The sequence below is a fragment of the Gadus macrocephalus genome, chromosome 7 (assembly GCF_031168955.1).
Source record: "Gadus macrocephalus chromosome 7, ASM3116895v1".
NCBI classification, from domain to species: Eukaryota; Metazoa; Chordata; class Actinopteri; order Gadiformes; family Gadidae; genus Gadus; species Gadus macrocephalus.
The window spans coordinates 22,211,088-22,225,054 of NC_082388.1; the positions used below are offsets into that span (position 1 = coordinate 22,211,088).

Consider the following 13,967-nt stretch of genomic DNA (forward strand, 5'->3'; position numbering starts at 1 on the left):
TGGATGGTGGATGAGAAGATGATTTCCAACCTGCCCAGTCAGCTCCTCGCGGGGGACCAGCTGCTCGCCGCGCTCCAGGCTCTTGACCACGCCGTGTTCCGTGGACAGCGAGCTCAGAGCCTCTGGTTCGGACGCAGTGAAGAGGTCGTCATGGCTGTGCAGCGCCAGTGGGCCCTCCCCTTTTCCGTGGACGCTCAGGATCCTCAGCTCCTCGCTGTGACTGGACATGTGGGAGGAGCCAGGGGCGTCCACATGCAGACCATCTGAGGGGGCACCGCGCTGTGTGCTGCGGTCTCCACAGTCATCGCAGTCTTCTGCAGAGGGGAAAAAATGATAAAAAGTAATTGTTTCGATACATTATTTGCACAAAAGGAGAAAATGTGCATTTGTACACTTGAACGAAACTATTTAGAAATATCGTCATGTAACATCGACACAGAGGGTATAATTGTGTACTGCAAACACAGATTCAGAGTTTGAGAGGGATGTCTCCTCCTACCAACTCCTCCCTGGAGCTCCCTCAAAGCCCAAGCGGGTGACCAGGTTGAGGACACTGATCGAACACCAGTGCAAAATCACATGTGCACAACATGACATGCAAGACGGGCACACTTATTATAGTTTACAAAAACAAGCGACAACGCGTCATTGCCTGTAGGCTGATCAGCTAACATTTTTACGTTTTGAATTTAATGATGTTTGAGATTATTTGTTTATTCAACCTTTATTTAACCAGGCAGAAATCACATTGAGGTATCTATTTTAGAAGTGAGCACTGGCCGAGGTAGCAGCACACAATTAACATAGGACAGACAAAGGTAATCAATAGAGACATAAAACAAAGTCAGAAATTAAAAACAGGAGCAGACAATTTGAATTGTTTGGTTGAGATATTACAACTCAGTAAGTGAAATGAAAGCGGCACGTTTGAGTGATCTCTGAATTTCATTCCCAGCAACTGGTGCATTATAAGTAAAATCAGTCTTTCCAAATTCTGTCTCTATCAGTGGAACATGTTATTGAATATACCTACTCGAACGCAGACTATACTCCTGTCTATTGAATTTGAAAAGACTAATTATGTGATAAGAATGATAAACCAGCTCATGTGGCATCTGTCTTGAAACCCTTCTGGGCTCCTGACTGTTTCCATCTTCGAAATGCAACTCCCAAATCTGACTCGTGTTTCATCAGGACTCTGGTCATGTTTTGCAAAAGAGCATCAGGCTTTTTAGCGCCGAATCTAGCAGTCAGCCTAGAATCTATGGGTGCTGTAAGATTTGTGGAATTTCCAACCGCCTTGTGCTTTAGGCCTGATGACGAGGACGAGGAATACATTACATCCAAGACCATTCAAAGACAGGAAATGGGATTAACGTCATTATTAATTTGGAATCATGATTATTAAGACTTTTTCCAATTGCTACAAATGTAGAAAATAATAGTGCCCCCTGAACCGTCTTGTTTTCCACCCATCACAGCCGGGACACAACTCACCATTTCCCAGTGGTTTAGTCTGTGGTTTGCAGACGATGGCTCGAGCCAGGGCAAAATGTCTGGCTGCACACGATGCATATGATCTCGTTTGAAGCCGCAAAGAAAACATTTTACTCTTCATCACCTTCATCCTCCTCCTCAGCGCTTGGTTTTCTTTCATGCTCCGAGTTAATTGCAAGCGAATCGTAGCCGAGCCTTCCAAGAACAGTTGGCTAATCTCAGATACAGCACCTTTCGCCAGTACATCCATTATGGACGAAAGCTGTTCTTCCAAAGTTGGGCCGCACGGTGACATGTTTATTATGGATACTGTTGTGGATAAAAACCCACAATAGAATACAAAATACGAGCGGTCGAAAAGAACTAGGTCTGAAAGTTTTAATGTTTGATCCAGATGCCTCGGACGGACACCAGGAGCCTCTACAAATTCTCTTTTTTTAATTTTTGAATTTCCTTTCCTATGGAGATGACCCGGAAGTGCTTGAAGGAAAGGTGGTTCGAATTCTAAAATTGCTTAGGAAAGGAGCCTCAATGCTTCTTTTAACCCTTCTTTAGCAAAGGTTCCTCATGAGCTGTTATGTTTGTTCTATATATATGACAAACCGGGCGCAGCAGCATGTTTAGTTCCTAGCCATGTTTTATTGCATTAGCAGTCCAACAACTATACACGCTAGCGCTAAGCCTCCTGGGTAACGTAGTCCAATAAACCTTATCAACACATGAGCTTCCTTTGCGAAAGGAGATAGTGGTATCCCATAATTCTTTACGGCGGCAATATTGAAAGCAACATGCCACTGACGAAGCTTACCGACACTACTCGAAGACGCACGAGAGACGCGGTAAAGCAGAAGAATAGAAGAGAAGAAAATACAATTGATAATAATGGATACAAATTCCAGAAACATAATTATTTTAATATAAATGAATTAATTTATTGCTGGTTAGTAAGCTATACGACGGACTATTAGGGCCACACGTGAAGAAAAAAAATATTTTTGCCGTGACGAGATTAAAGTTGACGCGTCGACTTTGAAGTCAACATGTCGACATTAAACTCGAAATGTCGAGAATAAAGTTGAGATTTCATGTCGCCTCTAATCTCGACGTGTCGATTTTAAACTCGAAATGTCGAGAATAAAGTTGAAACATCATATCGACTTTAATCTCGACTTGTCCATTTTCCGTTCCTCTGTCAGCACGCAGACGCTCAGGGCATCCTCCAGCGTGCAGCGGATGACACGAGGTAGTCGGCAATAACCCTGGGGTCATTGTTTGTGGTGTAGGCCTCCATCCAAACAATATAGCGACTAAAACCGTCAATGCAACCATTATTAACTTATACTTCCATGGTCGGTAAACAATGTGACTGCTCGTTCAGACCTCTCGCTCATGATGCTATAATGCTAACAATGCTAGTTAATGAGAATGAACCTGCGCCATTGAGCAGTTTTCATAGGAATTAATGGTGGGCCATTTTTCAGTCCTTGGTCCATTCTTTTATGTGTCCATGTTGCCGGCCCTACCAGTCATCAAGATTCCTTGTACAGGCACCAGATGTCACTGTCCAACAGAGCAGAACGCTGATCACCAATATCTTCCATCCAACACAACTGTTAGTACAGTTTAGTTCCTCCATAGAGCACCTCTGAATCATGTGTCTATTCCAATAGGATGTTGAGTTCAACAGTTTGGATGAACGTATACAATCCAATCTTCAGCTGGATGATGGGGCACATGACAAAGAGATTCAAGCAACTTCTGTCTGAGCAGTGAGCACATAGTGGAGGAGTACTGGTTTGCTGGGCCACTTGACCACATTTATCTCATTCTTGTTTTTGCACAGTTTGCAATTTTTTTTCATGTTTTTGTGTGTGTTGGAGTATGTCTTTCTTTTTTTTCCCCTCCAGGCTAGAGCAGCTAGGCTAGCCTAGATGTGCTGGCCTGCTCCCTGCTATACCACAGAGGTGCTGGCCAGCTCCCTGCTATACCACAGAGGTGCTCGCACACAAGGTCTAAATGTTCACTGCCTTCACAATTTCTTGTTTTTAAACGTTTTTTTGATGATTTTATGCTCTGTAAGGTGACCTTGGGTTCCTTGAAAGGCGCCTCTAAATTAAATGTATTATTATTATTATTATTTAGGGGCTGGCCTGCTCCCTGATACCAACAGTGGGGCTGGCCTGCTCCCTGAATGTGTGTTATCCTCTCTAATGTTTCCTTTGCTCTAGTACGATGACAAATCTGTGAAATGGGTCTATGGCATAATGCATTCCACCTGTGTTTGCAAGGGCCTTGTCAATTGTAAGACCAACACAAGCCAGAAGGAGTGATAAGCTTTAAGCAGGCGACCTAATTGAACTTATGGTGAGATCAATAGCCACTAATGAGGATTGTGAGTCCTAGCCATAGAGGGTCCCTAGTGGCTGTCTGGGAGGTTCATGATGGTGTGTTTGTTTTTGGGGTGTGGAATCTAGCGGCTGGTTCGGATAAAACAGCCAAAACCTGTCAGCTAAAAAAAAACAAGTGCTAAAAATATCTCCCATAATATGACTTGCTAATGAGAACAGTGAAGAGAGAACAGCGAGCCAAAGTGTGATTTATTTATTTGAAGTCCACCACTTCTGCTTCTTAACGCTACACCTGGAAAAATACATCAAAATACCATGCTTTGCAACCAGGGGATTCAAATATACTGGAAATGAAATTGTACCATCACTTATTTGCATCGTCATTCAGCAATCTCAGAAATAGTGTGACGCAGTTCCATGCACACCAATTCCATGTACACCAGGTCATCTTGTCTTTGAAATACACTTTCAACTACTATCATTATCAAGGTGTTTGTCCTTTGGTCTCTAACTCTCTGCAACAGGAGAACAGTGCGAAGAGAAGCAACGCAGCGGTCTGATGTTTGAGACACCATCTTGGTCTCTCAAACATTGTCCGCTTGCATCGATGATCTGCCCGGTGCAGCCACAATCAGACCTTTAATCAACCCGTGTGGCTCGCTTCCATATCTGCATGTTTTTCTGCCTCTGATTCAATGACCCACTGGAGGTGTTAAGAGTAAGAGTCCTACGGTCATAACAGCCAGCGTTACCATGTAGCCTGACAAAGCAGACCCATCCTTTGGGTTTTTTCAGCCTCTGTAGCTCGGTTTGTGTTCCCCTCCACTTTACTCACGTTGGTCAGTAGGGTCCATCCTCTCTAGCCAAGAGGCCTTGGCTGTTCTTCCTTTAGGATGCATTTATCAAGGCATCCCATGGATCAGCCCATTGGAAGATCCAAGTCCAGGTGTGGATTGTGCAGCAATAGCATGATCTGGGGAGCCCCATAACATACACACATACACGCCTGTTTACCTCAGCGTGCTGTTTCCTAAAATACAGAAGATATCAAATATATGTTTTACCATTTATATGAATTGATCATATGATTGCCCTTCTTCTGCTGTACCAGGCCACTGCTCCGAGGTCTCGGGACGTTGTAACAAGCCTTGATGGATACCACCCCATGTCAGACCGTTTTGTGCGAAAGCCTCATACTGTGTTACGATCTGTGTTAAGCGACCCACAGTGCTTTCGGTTGAGTTTGTTGCTTGTTTGGTGTTTTGTTTCAAATCAGGGGCACCGTGGCTGAGAACATCACGTTGCTGGGATCTATGTCCTTTGCTGCATGGGCGTCTGTGCAGAGCGGGAACAGTGACCCGTTCTTCATTACCCAGGTCTATTATTCCAGCAGGATGCTCCGACTGTCACAGACATACGCGTCCAATCACGGATTCAGAAAAACAACAGAACCAAATAAGAACAAAGCTATAGTTTACTGTAACCATAGCTGGTAGGCGTTTTAATGGAAGATCTATGCTTATATACCAATGAACAAACTTAGTTCTTCCCTGAGTTAAATATTATTAATGAAATGCAGTGTGGGTAATAAGATAAATCTCCCGAATTAGCAATCTCTTGATTACTAACTATGCATTATTGTGCAGGAGTAGCTTCAAGCCCTGATTGAAGGCCACTATAAGGTATAACTGAGGCAAATAAGGTAATAAATGCAAGGACAAAAAACAAATCAAGAACACTGATCTTGAACTTTGAATTTCTTAAATTAATCTCTGAACTATACACTCTACTAATTCTCTATAATAAATAAAAACGAAGTAGCTTTGTTTCTTACTAGCTTATGGCTGGTTCACTGTAGTTTGATTTATTTTATCTTGCCTATAGAGGAGGAGTCAACCATATGCAGCTGGGGATGAGACAACCCAGCATGCATCTGGGCTTCTCTTTCTTAGAAAGCACCTGTGTGAAAATCAGATCAGGATGAACACTTTGCCATATCGCTTTTATACCCATCGACTCGGGCAGCATTGTGCCTGTCAAGGCATGCCCTGCTCATAAATCCATTAATTGCTGGGGAGCCGGCCAATAGGGTTCTCCGCTGTTACTGAGAGGGGGAAAGGAAAATATTGGCATAGTGCTCGGTTTAATCTGCTAAGTATTTACTCCCTGATGGCGTCAAGGTGCCTGTCTGTCAGAAGGAATGGGTTCTCCTGCTCCCTAGCAGTAGTTCCCAAACTCTCAGGGGACCCAGTCACGAGGTTACTCTCGTTCTCTCCCCATGCATGGTTACTAACGGCAGTGTGTTCAAATGAACAACAGTGTGCTCTGTCCTGTTGTTGCATTCTTAATGAGAAACAAGATGTTTTGATAGGTTAAGCATTTAGCTGTAAACTTAATAACGACAAGAGTTATAGCTGTTGATGCTACGGTGTGGATCACTTGTGAGTTATCTCTGAGAATGATGTTCTGATTACAAAAGTACATGTACAACATTAATAATATTTACATTAATTCAATTCAACTGCCTGCCATCGTAAATGGCCTGACAGACAGAAGGATATACCTACAGAAAAAATTACGATGGAATATTTATACCTGAATACACTTTTACATCCCAAAATCTAATTTTCATTAAAAATAAATTAAAAAAGATTAGAATGTTGCACACAAAGCTATTTTAAACAGAAGTGTACAGACCAAGAGTAACGAATTCAGTTCAATTCAACATTTTACACCGCGCTCGCAGGTGCTAGGCCATCCAGGTGTGGATACTGGACATCCAGGTGTGCAATTTCATGGGCTGCTCTAACAACACGTGATGCACAACTCCAGTGCAGCCGATTCATCATTTCGACACTACTGCGCGTGCACGTAAGTCCTCCTTTCCTCCATCGAGTAAAACACGAGTCAGTGTGTGTGCACGCGCACGTACCACCAGGACTGCCTCGTTTGATTCTCCTCTCTCCTCAAGAGGGGAGGCTCGCGTCCGCCGTTGCGTACCGAGCCGCCTAGCACGCGACTCTCTCTCTCTCTCTCTCTCTCTCTCTCTCTCTCTCTCTCTCTCTCTCTCTCTCTCTCGTGCTGCCGTTGTGACCGCGCAGCGCGCTCCCGCCACGACGTCAGGAAGGAGCCTACTCCATCACGGTAACTAGGTGATGAAGAAGAAGATGATGATGATGAGGGAGCATCGTTGACTTTGCTCTCTCGGATCTTTTTTTTATACGGTACTTGGAAACAATACAGAGCGTTGGCCCCTGAGATCTTCGCTTTTGACCAATCCATCCCGGGTCCCATCCGTCTCCTGAGTCGAGACCGAGATGGGGAACGAGGCGAGCATGGAGGGCGGTCAGCCCGGAGACCCAGCATCCGCGGGGATGATGGGGTCGATGGTGGCGGGAGGACCGGGGACCGGGCACCCCATCAAACCGCTGAACGGCACCGCAGCGGGCGGAGGAGGGATGGGTACCGGAGGCCCGGGGACGGCCGGGAATAGGTAAAGAGCTCCGGGATGTGCTGGATCATTTTCTCTGCTTAAATACGACGAGATCCTCTCGATGTGTCATGCGGTGTTAACCAGATGTGTGTCTCGGTGGAAACACGGAGAATGATTAGATTAGATGTGGTGCTGAATGGGAGAAATGGTTTATCCACCGTCCCGTGGAACGCTCTCGTTGCCGCTGTCGAGCGTGTGGAGAGCGGGTGGGAGGAAGAGCTGTCCGCGGTGCTGAGCCTGGTGCTGATGTCGGCAGGACAGCGTCTTTATGAAATAAAGCTTGCCATACCGAAATAGGCTTGGCATTGCACGCAAGGAATCTCAGCCTCGAATGTCTGTCTCGGTGCGTTCTCGTGATTGTCATTGCGGTTGTGTGTGTTCTCTTCCCCCCTTCCACGGCCCCATAGTATTTTACAATCGGCTTGATGTGAAGGGATTGTAGCCTACTGTCTTGCAGCATGATCAGCGGACGTGTCTCTCCGCGAGAAACAGACATACGCTTCTGATTGTGCAACAACACACGCTGGGATATTGAATGGATCACACAAATTAAAATGGTAGTCATCTCTCGTAGTATATTTTGATTTAGTGATCTTGGTTCGGGCGAGATGCGTGTTTCCGCATGGAGGTTTTGTGAGTGGGGCGTGTGCTTGTGTTGGCTTGTCTGTGTGTGCATAGTAAGGAGATACGAGCCCGGGAGTAGGCGTGCGTTTTGCCAATGTGTGCGCTATATGCTGTGGTAAAATACGCCACGGAATCCGCGATTGACATGAGGCGAAATTACCACAATGTTACTCGTGTGGTCTGGATGAAACGTGACGATGAACCCATGCATTGTTTTGTAATCAACAATCGGAGCACCGCACAAAACATTGGATGAATCTGAAATCATGTGTTCGAGGCACTCTGTAGTACAGTCACATGTAGGCCAATGTCGCTCGAATTGTAATGGACTGCAGTGCCAACATGTAAGATCTGAGTAAAATCAAGAGGCATGATTTCATTTCATAGAGCCACAGTGATTTCTGATCCCGTGAGTGAGTGGGGCTGGCGCTTCAATGTGCTGTGGTGCTGAACATGGGTGTAGGGCTGTACACACTATAGGACCCATGGAGGGAGGGCATGCCTGGTCCATGATGAACGAAGTGAGGAGCAGAGCGGCAGACTCTCCGCTCTTACGTAACAGAGCCGGGCTATAGCGGACGCTTCCCATGCCTCTCATGTACATCAGGTCCATCACAGCCAGACTGCGAGTCAATATTGGCACCGCTTATAACAAAAGCGTTCAATATTTGATACCCGCACTATATATATAAGCTCTTTTTCTCGAGCGGGATTGCCGTGCGACGCGAGCAAGAGCACTGTCATTAAGTATTTATAGCCATGTGAACAGATTGTATCACGTGCAGAGGCGTTGTGCTCGCGTCCCTTTCTCTCTCCCTCTTTCTTACACACATACAGACACATGTACACGCACACATATACAGACACACGCACACCAAACAAACACACACAAACAAACACACACACACACACACACACACACACACACACACACACACACACACACACACACACACACACACACACACACACACACACACACACACACACACACACACACACGCACACACACACACACCATCTAGAGCAGCAGCGCCTCTCTTCCTTACCGACTGTGCTTTGCCTCGCTCGGCTGCCTTTTCATTTCTCCTGCTTTCCCCGCTTGATTCTCTATACCCGTCTCTGGTCTCCTGCGTTCTCCTGCTCCTTCCGCTACTGTCTCACTCACTCCCTCGGCCTGTCTGTCTTATTTTATTGCTGTCTCCTGTGAGTCATTCAAGCACAAAGGGCCATTTGTATTTTTTAATTTTGACAATAAGAGAGAGATTACAGAGAGGCCGGCCGTTATCTCCATGGAGACGTAATATTACAAGATTTAATGTAATTGTACTGTTTCGAGACGTTATTTAGACATACTATTACATATGTTATGTATATGTAGTGTTACAATACAGTGTGTCTTACAAGACTGTAACATGATGCTTGTAGATGTAGTGTTACAAGCCATTATATGGCAACCTACTGTCACAAGATGTTATGTAAACGTACTGTTACAAGACGTTATGTAGATGTACTGTTACATGACGTTACAAGATGTTATGTAAACGTGCTCTTACAGTGTTTCTCTATGGAGACATACTGATAGTGAGCTCTCTCTCTCTGACTGCTACCCATTCATACACATCAGCATCATCACTCTGGGTCCGCCTCCTCCCACTGCATCCGCCAATCATGTGCCAGCTCCCGTCGTCCCTACCTTCCCCTTACCGGGAACAGGACTGTACATGTATACGGAGAAGGGGGATGGGAGCATGGAACATATACATGCAGCAGAGCCCCTCCATTTCTCTCATCTCGCCTACCTGACATGTTCCTCTTTCATCTGAGACCAAAGCCCTTACAGCGGACCGTTTTACCCAGAATGCTCTGCTCACGCAGAAGAAGGGGGAGGGGGATGGCCTTCTGACTCGGTGCACATCTGGGTTTATGGGGTATATATATATATGGAGGGCTACAGAGCTGGGGCTCTTATGCATGTATATATATATACGTATGTAGAAACCACATATGTGCAGTGAGTTTTTCTTTAGGCATCTGGGTGTGTGCAAGTGTGCATGTATAAATACTCTTTGCACGCACATTATACAAATGTGTGTTTGCATATAATGTATAGGTGTACATCTTTACTTCTGCAATAACACAAAATCCTGTTACTGATGTAGTCCCTGTCTTACACAGGCATACCACACAATTCTGTGTGCGTGCGTGTGCGTGTTTGTTTGTTTGTGCGTGTGTGTGTGTGTCTGCAATGCATGCATGCATGCATGTATAGTACAAAGTAATCTGAAAATAAACGTTGCAATTAACACTCTAAAATCAAAACATCTTCTCAACATGGCATTGGTGATGAAGGTTCAATAGCTTGGCCATCACCCAATAATGGCCTACTACGCTACTGGCAATGAGCAGGTCTGTGTCACAGTTTGAGTCACCAACTAGTGTACACCAGAGTGACCTACATAACCAAGTATTATTGGAGGTGTGTGTGTGTGTGTGTGTGTGTGTGTGTGTGTGTGTGTGTGTGTGTGTGTGTGTGTGTGTGTGTGTGTGTGTGTGTGTGTGTGTGTGTGCGCGCGCGCGCGTGTGTGTGCGTGCGCGCGCGCGTGCGTGTGTGTGTGCGCGTGCGCGCGTGCGTGCGTGCGCGCGTGTGTGTGTGTGTGTGTGTGTGTGTGTGTGCGTGCGTGCGTGTGTGTGTGTATGTGTGTGTGTGTGTGTGTGCGTGTGTGGAGGGGGGGGGGGGGGGGGGGGTGAATGTGTGTAGAAAGAGAAATGCAAACGAGAACCTTGTGGAACATACAATTCTGAACGTGAAGGACAAACATAGAGGTCTAATGAATATAACGACCAAAAAAAATAAAGAAAGAAAGATATCCAAACAGAGAAACAGAGTGAGTGTGTATTGCTGTGCCTCCTTTGGAAGAGACATGGGCCCACGTCAAAATAAGAGCCCAGAGAGAGAAAGCTTTAATATATATTCCTGTGCGGCTGCCTGCTATCACCGGGCCTTGTTTGCTGGTGCGTCCTCCTCAAACGTGTTTGGATGGCTGCACCAGGAGATAACATGACAATACTGACCAAACAGCGCCCAAGACAGCCAGGCTTCTCTGTGGCTGTGAGATAAATAAACATACTAATAAAACCCAGAAATAGATTGAGCAGAAAAAAACACAATATTACTATCTGGTTCCACATCGGACTCCCACGGACAAACGCTGCCTAATGGGATATTTTTTACCTTCCCACCGAGTGGTTATCACACACTGAGATCTAACAGAAGCCACCAGGGCCCGGTGCCACGCACATTATACTAATGAAAGAACACAGGTTATTGCTATGTTGCTTACTCATCGGCTGAGATTAGCGCTGAGATCGAGGACTGTCATTAGGTAATCAGTCTTGAAAATCATCGGTGACCAATAGGAGCTGAGTAGACACAGCAGTGAGCATATATGTTGCTTGTTGTGACCATTGACAGGTATGGACGTACTTGGTGTGACCAAAACAAACATTGCATGCTTTGACCCAAGTGCGGAGGTGCTTCTGGCTTGGGGGCGGGAGTCAACGAATAATATGTGTAGTAAAATAAGCAATACGTATCCGTTGGCATGTCAGAAGAACGTCTGATGCTATTATCCATGTGTATTGTGCCTCAATACAGTATGCCACTTTCAACTCCAAACACACATGTTGGCATGAAAAGTACAGGAAATAAAGGCATGCATATTTATATATGTATATATGTACTGTATATATGTACATTATTCTTTTCTTTTTTCTTAGATATATATTTTTTATATAAATATTGTTTTATCAGGAGTATTGTTTTTTTAATCACTAAAAATATATTTATAAAAAGGAAAAAAAAACCTATGCCTCATTCCTTTCTTGTTTATTCAATGTTACATATTTTATATAAATATATTAGAGCTGTCAGTTAAACGCGTTATTAACGGCGTTAACGCAAACCAATTTTAACGACGTTAAAAAATTTATCGCGCGATTAACGCAATTGTTTTATTAAAAAAATATATAAACTTTTTTTTTTTTTTTCTTTGGCTCAAAACAAAGAAGCAGTAGCCTGACTGCAATGTTCAAATGACATTTGTTCAAAGCAGTCGTTTAATTGCACTATAGGCTCTTTTTTTGTATCGTCCTGTTTTGATCAGTATATGCCAATGTTGTTATCAATAAAAAAACATTTGCACAAGGCAAGCCGATGCACTTCACCATGTTGATAAGAGAATTAAAATGAGAAGAATTATGGGACAAAAAAATCAAGGGATATTTAGCATAGAAAAATAATTTGCGATTAATCGCGATTAATCGTGAGTTAACTATGACATTAATGCGATTAATCACGATTAAATATTTTAATCGCTTGACAGCTCTAAAATATATATAAAGGTCGATATATAGATATATATTATGTGTATTGTTGCCTGAACTGCCGTTTTTTGCAGGCACTGCTCCAGAAAGATAAATTACAGTGACTGCAGGTGTAAGAAGACCATGTCTTCGGCTAAGCCCCAGACAATACTACCTGTAACATATCCATAATATCACTGCACGCAGGCAGCTCCAATTAATCCCACTAATAGTCGAGCTGACAAAGTGCCCTTCAGCCCACGATGGCTGTGTTCCCCCTGCAGCAGGGGTAAGTGTACCACAGTGAGGTCGTCTTTCATCTCTGGGGGGAATTGTAACAAACACTACGCCAATAGGTAGCTTTCCACACTACACCCTCGTGCCTTTCAGTATCCACTTAAATGACAATGCACCTGAAAACAGTCTCTGCAGCCAGCTCTAGTGGCTGTCTGCATGGTTGTAAGTCTAGGAGGGATGTATTTACCCTCAAGGCCCCACAAACTTCTCACTTACTAGTTAGTTTCATTTCCACTTACTTTACCTGCTCCAGTAGCATATACTTTGTGTCTGTGTGCGTGTGCGTGTGCGTGCGCAGTATGGGCAAAATGCTGTGCTGCCAACAGAAATAATGGTTCATAGTGTATTGGTCCATGGTCCAAAGAGATATTCTCTGTGTGTTTGACTGGTGGGAGATCAGAGAATGTCCACCGGTTGGCTTGATTGCTGAGAATAAACTGTGATTTATTATTCCCCCCAAAAAGCTATGCCCACACGCTGTCATTAATTATACACGTTTGTGAATGACTTCTGTTTATTTGGTGTGTTTACACTATGTTAACCGTTTTTGTTTAATGTTTTGTGAATTGTATCGGTGAAAAACCTTGTTCCTCACAGGGGTGTTGCATTGACAAAATCCCCTGCTCACATTTTTATTTATTTGAATACATTATTTATATCTAATGCCCCCAGTGAAGTGATTGTTACCTCCAGAGCTATCAACATAATATCTATAAACATATCATGCATAAATATTTAGCAGTTGCTCATCCCCAGACCCTGTGAATGAGAGAAACGGGTATTTAATGAATTTGTTGTGTAAGATTACAAAGTAGATATTATTATCAAGTTAGATATTTGATTATATTTCAAACTGTCACAAAAGCTACCCTTTAGGTTTATCCTCTTTCCAGTGTGGGGGTGGCATAAGTGATTTAGGTCAACATTTCCATATTTCTGCTGTCTAGTGATTAGTTCTCACCCCAGGTAACTGATCTGTGTTGTAATTGTCATAGCTCTTTTGATTTCTCTTTCTTTTAGACAAAATCTTGCTGAAGTTGGCCTTTTGTTTTCCCATTGCATTTGAGATGGTCACGCTCTGCTTTCTCATTATTTTGTCCCCAATTGATTAAGTGTAAAATAATTACTGATAAATGTAAGACTGATAGACTATATGCCCTTGTGTGCATGTTTGTTTGTGTGTGTGTGTGTGTGTGTGTGTGTGTGTGTGTGTGTGTGTGTGAGAGTGTGTGTGTGTGTGTGTGTGTGTGTGTGTGTGTGTGTGTGTGTGTGTGTGTGTGTGTGTGTGTGTGTGTGTGTGTGTGTGTGTGTGTGTGTGTGTGTGTGTGTGTGTGTGCGTGTGT

At 44.1% G+C, this 13,967-nt stretch overlaps 2 protein-coding genes across 15 annotated transcripts in view; one reads left to right on the top strand and one right to left on the bottom strand.

The window, feature by feature from the left end:
* The window catches only part of LOC132460961 (zinc finger protein 878-like), a 58,265-nt gene extending 56,161 nt beyond the window's left edge, over window positions 1-2,104 (bottom strand). For 3 of the 14 annotated variants that reach the window (XM_060055942.1, XM_060055946.1, XM_060055936.1), the window contains exons 1-2: window positions 1,498-2,099; window positions 31-314 (exon numbers count right to left, since the gene is read on the bottom strand). In XM_060055942.1, coding sequence (XP_059911925.1) covers window positions 31-314; window positions 1,498-1,792 — 579 coding nt within the window. In that variant the 5' untranslated portion in view covers window positions 1,793-2,099. Of the gene's footprint in view, window positions 1-30; window positions 315-1,497 lie in introns of all 14 variants that reach the window. The other 11 variants (XM_060055941.1, XM_060055933.1, XM_060055937.1 and 8 more) reach the window with 10 other exon arrangements.
* A 5,058-nt stretch (window positions 2,105-7,162) lies between these two features.
* bsna (bassoon presynaptic cytomatrix protein a) overlaps window positions 7,163-13,967 on the top strand; it is a 76,065-nt gene continuing 69,260 nt past the window's right edge. The window contains 1 exon segment of the mRNA XM_060056497.1: window positions 7,163-7,338. Within this exon segment, the coding sequence (XP_059912480.1) occupies window positions 7,163-7,338 (176 nt within the window).